This window comes from Otolemur garnettii, unplaced genomic scaffold, assembly GCF_000181295.1.
Source record: "Otolemur garnettii isolate 467f Iridium unplaced genomic scaffold, OtoGar3 scaffold00002, whole genome shotgun sequence".
Lineage (NCBI taxonomy): Eukaryota > Metazoa > Chordata > Mammalia > Primates > Galagidae > Otolemur > Otolemur garnettii.
Genome location: NW_003852397.1, coordinates 32,522,154 through 32,530,476, shown reverse-complemented (window position 1 = coordinate 32,530,476; position 8,323 = coordinate 32,522,154). Strand labels below are relative to the sequence as shown.

Sequence of the window (8,323 nt, the reverse complement as noted above, 5' to 3'; positions counted from 1 at the left end):
TCACAGAGAGTCACTGTCCTCTCATGTAGCACCATATCTTTCCTCTGTAAATTATTCCCATACAAAGAGGTGGGAAGGTCTCCCATATTTAGAAAAACAAAATCCCCAAACCCATCAGTTCACTACATATTCCCACTGCCCAATTCTCTCCAGCCAAACTGATTGAAGGAGTAGTCTGCACAAGGGGTTCTCAACCAGGAGTGATTTTATCCCCAAGGGGACACTTGGCATGTCTGGCGACAATAGATGCCAATAGCACCTCCTCCTCTGTGTCAATTGTCACAACTAGAGGAGGAGGTGCTACTGGCATCTACTGGGTAGAGACCAGAGTGTTGTTTAACACCCCATGATACACAGCACAGTCTCTCACAACAAAGAACCATCAGGTCCAAAATATCAGTAGTGCTGAGGTCGAGAAACTGATGCCAGCTGAGGCTTTACCATTGGCTGTCCTCACTCAGCTACATTTGCTTTAGTTGAGGCGAACCCCATGTTGTTAAATCCAGTCATCATCTCCCTGCCCTCCTCATACTCTGTCTCTTAGGAGCATTTGATAAAGTTGCTCACAGGCTTGTTCCTAATCCTTCCCTCACTCAACTTCCAGTACAGTTCACTTTCCTGGCTTCCCTGGCTGCGCTTTCTCAGTCTCCTCTGCTGGATCTTCTGGATCTTCTTGACCTTTAAATATTGGGAAACTTAGGACTCTGTTCTCATACTTCTCTCCCTCTTTACTCACCCGCTCAGGTGACATTTCTTAGGAATATCCAGTTCCATGGCATGACACCAAGAACCATCTATCTTGGGATCTCCAATTTATTTCTTTGGCTTGGACCAATATCCTAAATTCCAAAAATGTGTCCCAGCAGTCATTGAATAGGCATCTTAAAATTGGAGAGCCTCAAATAACTTTATTTTTCATTTTGTGAACCTTTTATTATAGAAAAGTCTAGAAATAAATAAAAGTGGCTAGGCTACTATAATGATACCCCTCTGCCTCACCCATGTATCCATTACTTAGCTCAAACAATGAAGAAACCTTGGCCATTTTTGTTTTGTTTTATTTATATTCCCCTTATTCCATTATCCCCTCACCCCCATGCCAATTAATTTGAAGGAAATCCCATATATCATATACTCCATGCATAGCTATTGTAGGTTGCATCTTTCAATGATTCTTTAAAAACATAAGCAAATACTATCATCACATCTAAGAATTAATGATAATGCCTTAATATCATCATACATCCAGTCATCCAGAACTGATTCCCTTAACAACCTGCCCTTCCTCCAGCTCTCCCCATCCCGGGGAGTGGAGAAGCCATCCTTGCAGTTGCTCAGGACAGATACTTGCAGCTGCTCTTGATAAGCTTTGTCTCAGCCCCTACATTTATTTAATCCATCAACATCAACAAATCATGGTGAGTCTATCTTTAAAATATATCCTCCATTTCCTCATTTCTTACCACCGCACTGCCACCCTCTGGACAAGCCAACATGATTTTCTGTCTTCCTGTAATAGCCACTTATTGGCCTCTGCTTCTCCCTTGCCTCAGATAGTTAGCTCTCCATGCAGCAGCCAAAGACATCTTTAACAGCATAGTCAGAGCATGTCGTTCCTTTCTTCAGAGCCCTGCTGTGGCTCTCCGTGTCACTCAGAATAAAACCCACTGTTGGCCTGGTCTCTGGCCACAATGTGGCCTCTCTGTGAACTCTCTGACTGAGTTTCCTCCTGCTCACCACCTTCCCTCCCATCTGCTTCCGTCTTCCTCAAACATGGCAGCACATGTTCATTCCCTTATTTTAAAGTTTTTTAACTAAAAGTTTTATTTTTATCATAGCCCAGATGGTAGTTCAACACATGCATTCTTTTGCCTCAGGGCTTTTTCACATACTCTTTCTTCTGCCTGGAACACTTCTCTCCCAGATACTTGCTTGGCTTCCTTCCTTAATTAATGTTGATCTTTGTCGGAATGCCATCTCCAGAAAGTCTTTGACTGACCACCTTATATAAAATAACACCTCCCCGCCCTGAGCACATGTAACTCTTTGTTTCTTAAGCCCCTTTCTGAAATAGAATTTATCTTTCCCTGACATGTTACATATTTCTTTGTCCCCTCTCTTCCTCACTAGCACAAAGGAATTCTTTGTTCTGTTCACTGCACTCCAGTGCCTAGAGAAGTGCTTATCACACATTAGATACTGAATAAATAGTTGGCTGAATAAATGATTGCTTTGCTGTATGTCTTTGGTTCTGACGCTGAATACCTGCTTCCCAACAGCCAGTGTGGTTCCTCCTTCCCTGTAGGAAGATTCCTTGTATTGAATCTTTGGGTATTTAACCCAAGAGATAAAAATGCCTAAGATGGAAGTTTTATTACACAATACTTAAAGGAAAAGGAAAATTTATAAAAATCATTTACAAGTTGTTTCATGTTGAATTAAAGGAATGAAATATGGCCACTTGAGAGTAGCTCAAGATAACGACTGTTGCTAGTTGTTTTTCCTGGCACTTGTTTTGAGTCTGTTTCCTCAAAATTATAGTTTTTTTCCTTTTCTCCAAGGAATGCTAAGGAAATATCTATTCACATGATGTTATATTAAACAAGACTTAATCTCATTTCTGACACTAGGGTGAACCCGGATTTCCTGGCTATCCTGGTGCACAAGTAAGAAGATATTTTTCTGGGCCCATCAACTGGTATGCTCTTTCGTCATTTGTTTGAATTTATTTTTCTTTATATTCAAAGATCTGATTTTGCTATATTAAGGGAGAAGATGGTGACCCAGGCCACCAAGGAGAGAAGGGAGCAAAGGGAATCAGAGGGAAGAGGGTAAGAACAAGATGAACTTCCCAAGATCAGTAGAAGCTTACGTCACCACAGGAGCATTTTCCTGTTGGGTTAATGGACTTCTTGGAAGGAAGCCCATTCCTCCTCAGTCAATGCATGCTCCACACCATCCCTGGGCTACCTCACTGTCCCCTCAATCCCACTCTCATTTATCTTCTGAACACAAACGCAGTCTACCAAAGCATAACACCTAAAAATCCAAGTTGGCATTTCAGTTATGTAACATCAACCTTCTAAAAACAAGTTTGGGGGCATTTCTGTCTTTGGTAAGTCTAGAAATCGTTTGCAATTGTTTTAGCCATAGAGCAAATATTGCTGTTTGCTGTTTCTTTAGGATTCTTCCCAGCCTTATTTTTCTCTTAACTATTTTAAGAGTGATGTTCAAGCATGTGGTCTCCATCTTGGTGAACTTTGAGTCCACTGTGCATTATGGAACTTTCCACTAAAAAGCCATTTCTTCATGTTCTGAAAATTCAGTCTTGAAGAGTCACAATCACTGGCAGCTCTTTTTGGAAAGAGTAACTCTGGCTATCTAACATTTTGGTAGTATTTAGCTGATAGACCTCAGAGGCCAAAGCCTTCTAGAAAAAAAGACATAGACTAGTTTGCACTTCAGGAAAGAGAAAAGGAAAAGGGCTGTGCATTTTCCAGGTACTAAAGAATCAATATTTTCATACATTGGCAAGGATGTAAAAAAAAAAAAAAGATCTATGCCTAACTTTGCTTGCTGCTGGCTGTGGTTACCATGGTCAACTAGCATTTTCCTTCTTCTTTCAAATAAAAAAGATAAAACTTTAATTATATGCAGATAATTCTGTATCAATTTCAAATACCTGGAATATAAGCAGTGAGCCTATGGCCATCATACAACTTTTCTGAGACACTAGGGACCAGAAGGTGGTGGGGGAATTTTTTCTTTATCTTGCATTCAATGCTGACTTCTCACATTGTTTTTATTATATGACCTTGAGACTCAACTGAGCATTGAGTCATTGTTTGAAGCTCTATCTAGAAGTATGAGTTTTCATGTGTATGCACATATTTGCATGTCTGGACTTGGGTATGTAGGGGGAAGTTTGGCTTTCCCATAAAGAGATCCACATCTCTTTCTCATTTCCATGTCTCATCCCACCGAAACACAAACTAACTGGTCAAAAGCAGACCCACTGGCCCTAGCTATAGTGAAAACTTGATATCCTAAACTGTGTCTGATGGTTATAATTAAGTATCAAGTCATAATTATGGGGGGGACTTATTCTTTTGGTTTGGTTGTTTTTAGGGTAATTCTGGCTTTCCTGGATTTGTTGGAATTCCAGGTGACCAAGGCCCACCAGGAAAAATGGTAACATGTACCCTTCCCCTTTCCAATTTTAACCTTTGTGTAAAAATGAATTAGAGTTTGATAAGAGTCATATCTAAAGACGAAACAGGCATTTTGGACACACAAGAGGATCTATATAGGGAATGGGCCAAATTTGCTTTAGAGGACATTGGCTTCAAGGCTTTTGACAATGTATTTACCTAACATATATTTTTCATTAGAACATGGGGAAGATATTGAACTGATTAGAGATATATAAATCTCTCTAACTACATAAAATAATACATAAAACTCACAGGAGAGTGAGTATAATTAATGCAAACAAAAGAAGCAACAACATTTATGCAAAAATCAGAAGGAAAGCCCAACAAAATATAACATTTATATAATCTTAACTAAACTAATAGTGTTGTAAGCCCACAAATATTTTAAAACTTCCCTGAAAGTTTATTTGGTATTAAAGGAAAGACTTTGAAGCTATGCTTGCTCTGCCCTGTGTCTTGTCCTAGGAGGCTAGGCTGTGTCCTTCCATGAGGATGGCACAGTAGGTCAGCTGCAGCTTCAATCTGGTAGTATTACTGCAGTGTAGGGTTTATTGGAGAGATGCAACAATGTCAGAGAATCAAAAATCTGAGAGGTAAATGGATCATTCATGCCATCTTACAGACAAGGAAACAAAGGCTGAGAGGATTGTAGTTACCTGCCTGAAGTCACAAATTACTACCTTGTAGACTCTAAACAAGAGCAATGATCGCTAGGTTCCCAGAGTGGTTGGAGCCATGAACTCTAACCTGAAGGATTCTCAGGAAGACTTACTCAATATGTGAGCAGAAACAGGGTGGTGCAGTGTGGTCCAAAAAGAAAGCATAGATGAACAACTGGAATCTACTTTAAAACTATCTGTGAATGATCCTGGCATCTTGCATGGCCTCTCCTTTTCTTGAATTTGATCCTAAACTATGGCTTGGTTTCAAGATGACCTGGTCATCTAAGAGTCTTTTTTTTTTTTTTTTTGAGACAGAGTTTCACTTTGTCACCCTTGGTAAAGTGCATGGCATCATAGCTCACAGCAACCTCAAACTGCTCTTGGTCTTAAGTGATCCTCTTGCCCCAGCCTCCCAAGTATCTAGACTACAGGCACTTGTCACAGCACCTGGCTATTTTTAGAGATGGGGGTCTTTCTGTTGCTCAGGCTGGCCTTGAACTTCTGAGCTCAAATAATCTACCCACCTTGGCCTCTCAGAGTGCTAGGATTATAGGCATGAGCCATGTGCCCTGCCATCTAAGAGTCTTTATGTATCATCTGTCTAGGCCTCCTGGACCCCGACATACCTGTTAGTCACTCTAGCCTTTTTCTTTAAGGGGTCAGACAGAACTCCAGGGCAAGGAGCGAAGGGCAGAAGGTGTTCCATGTAGTGTGAGGAAATGTCACAGATGCCTTGGCCACTCTGCAGAAGAATATGTTGGACTTCAGAATCTTGCATTTTAAACCCAAGTTTCTGTTCTTTCCAGGGCATCAAGGGTCCCAAAGGTTTGGTAGATATGACGGTAGGTGAAGATTTTAATTCTAAGCTTTATTATTTTCAGAACATAGAGCTTTCAGCTTTCACAAAATAGAAATCTGCTAGTTGTAGAGATTCTTTAGTTTCTACTCTTACAAATTCTGTTAGTACTTTAAATTTATCAACTTTACTTTGAAATGTTATAACCGATTCAAATAAAAATACTTCAACATTTTTAATCCAGCAGGGAATCTGGAGGTTTCTGAGTAAAACCAGTTGACATGATAAAGAGAAAAAGACTCAGAGGCTATTAACTTTCTGTAATGTCCCTTTTTGTAAAGCTCAAAAATTACTTAAAAAGGATTTCTAAACCAACACATGGATAGTACAGGTTTTTGTGTCTCCTGGCATACCTGAAATGATGACTTTTCATCTCCCAAGTACAAAAATACTCTTAGACAGGAGGCTGGGGGTGTGAAGGCAGCTGAGGAGCAGGGAGTGACAGGGTCTGGGGTCGAGGGAAGTAGAGAGCAGAGAGGAAGGGATCAGAGTAAAGAAGCAGAATTACCAGGGGAGGTTTTGAGATTACTCTTTTGGGAGCCATTCTGAAGAAGTGTTATTAGAATTGCTAATATAGCTATTCGAGAATTTAAAACATTTCCATGTGTTTTCCACTGACATTCCTGTATTTAAGCTTCCTCAAAATCAGGTTTGATTCCATTACTTGTAAAGCAGATAAAATAGGTATCCCTTATCTATGGATCTTTAATAATATGGGCACTGTATTGGATATAAAATCTTTTAAATCCTTTAAAATATCCACTGGATTCAGAAATATAATTGTTGGTTGGTTTCATCTGCTCTAACATGTTTTGGGCTTTCTGTTGTAGATTAAAAAGCTTCAGATAGGCACTGGTAACTATCAGATGACATTTCGAAGTCACAAGGGTGAAGCAAAATATGCTTCAAGTTAAATACTTTTTCCTTTTCCCTGTCTTTTTCCATCTTTCAACAGCCTTGTGAAATTGTTAATCTCATTCAAGAAAACTGCCGTAAGTTGTTTGGGAAAGGCTCAAAAGGAGTGAGTGGTATGAAGTGGGGATGGATGGATCATGGACTGGGGGCATAAGTCACCTGAGGATGTGACTGAGGTTTGGGATGTGCCTTGTCATTGTCAAAGGCTCTTATAAATCACTATGTTGGGCTCAGTCCCTTCTGAGGTAAGTAAGCATTCCCACTGTGACCTCAGAAATGAAGTGGGTTGAAGGGCATGCCATCTGAACAATGAAGAAAAATGTCACCGAATAATATTATGCCCCACGAAGCATGGTGATAATTGCACACTTGAATGTCTGAATCTTGCTGCTTGTTATCACAAAACAAATAGGAGCTTCAGTCTTTTTATGTCATACATTTAAACAAGAAGGACCAATAGTGACCCTTTGAAAAGAAATGTAACCTATTTTATTTACATGTATTATTACATTTCTTTAAATTTCCAACTATCATAGGGGTACAAATGTTTTTGGTTACATGTATCAATTTTGTCATGCCTGAATTATAAGTGTACATTTATCTTTTAAAAATGGAATTATGAATCATTAAATCTTAAGTAATGTTCTCCCATACTCTCGGATTGGGGGAATTTATTTACTGTTTTCAATGTATTCCAGGACATTGGCATCCTATAATACTTACTTTTCTCCACTTACTCTCAATAGGGCAAGAATGCCGATTTGGCAAATTGTTTAGTTTGAATGTTCAGGTTTTCTTTACAATCATCCTGCCCTTATTTGCCTAACCTTTCCACGTTCTGTCTGTTACCATGCACTGGTTCTTCAGGGAGATTCTGGAATCCTTTTTCTCCTATCAATCATAAAGAATAATGCCATCACTATCACCAAAAAGAAAAAGCATATGCCAGTTGACCATATTAAAAGTTAAAACCCATTCACATAAATGGGCACCAGGAAGTCAAAAGCAAACAGAAAAAGGGAAAAATGATTTGTAACATATGCAATGGACTTGAGTGAAGGACTTAACTTCCTTGCTAAATAATGTGAAAACAGAAAGAATTGCTGCCACTCGATCATTTTTACCTACCAAGACAGATATTTCTTAATAGTTGTATCTAAATATAAGAGGCAAATCTTTTAAATTGAAAATTAGCAAAAGACATGAATCAGGGATTCATAAAAGAAAAAAATAGAAATGAATAATAAACCCATGAAAATGTTCCATCTTACAAGAAGTCAAGAATACAAATTAAAATAATGAGATACTCTTTTTGTTTTTCACATTGAAAACATTTCCAAAATGACAGAAATTCCTACCAAATTGGGAAATATGTAAGAGTGCACCCTGCTGGTGGGAGTGGAAACTGGTATAGTTTTCTGAAGAGCCATTGGACTATGTATATCAATGTCCATAATTACAGAAATTTATTTAGGGCTATAATTAGGTAAATATGAACAGATACATGTACAAGTATGTTCATCACAAAGGGACATTGGTTGAAGAAATCTTTTTTTTTTTTTTTTTTTTGAGACAAAGTTTCACTATGTCACTCCGGGTAAAGTGCCATGGTGATAACGCTCACAGCAACCTCCAACTCCTGGGCTCAAGCGAGTCTCCTGCCTCAGTCTCCCAAG

General features: G+C 39.0%; 1 protein-coding gene across 1 annotated transcript in view; it reads left to right on the top strand.

Annotated features, from left to right (window-relative positions):
* Window positions 1-8,323, top strand: part of LOC100962815 (collagen alpha-4(VI) chain-like) — a 100,914-nt gene that overhangs the window by 66,327 nt on the left and 26,264 nt on the right. The window contains exons 26-30 of the mRNA XM_003781866.1: window positions 2,631-2,666; window positions 2,769-2,831; window positions 4,129-4,191; window positions 5,683-5,718; window positions 6,688-6,724. Of these exons, the coding sequence (XP_003781914.1) occupies window positions 2,631-2,666; window positions 2,769-2,831; window positions 4,129-4,191; window positions 5,683-5,718; window positions 6,688-6,724 (235 nt within the window). The remainder of the gene's footprint in view (window positions 1-2,630; window positions 2,667-2,768; window positions 2,832-4,128; window positions 4,192-5,682; window positions 5,719-6,687; window positions 6,725-8,323) is intronic.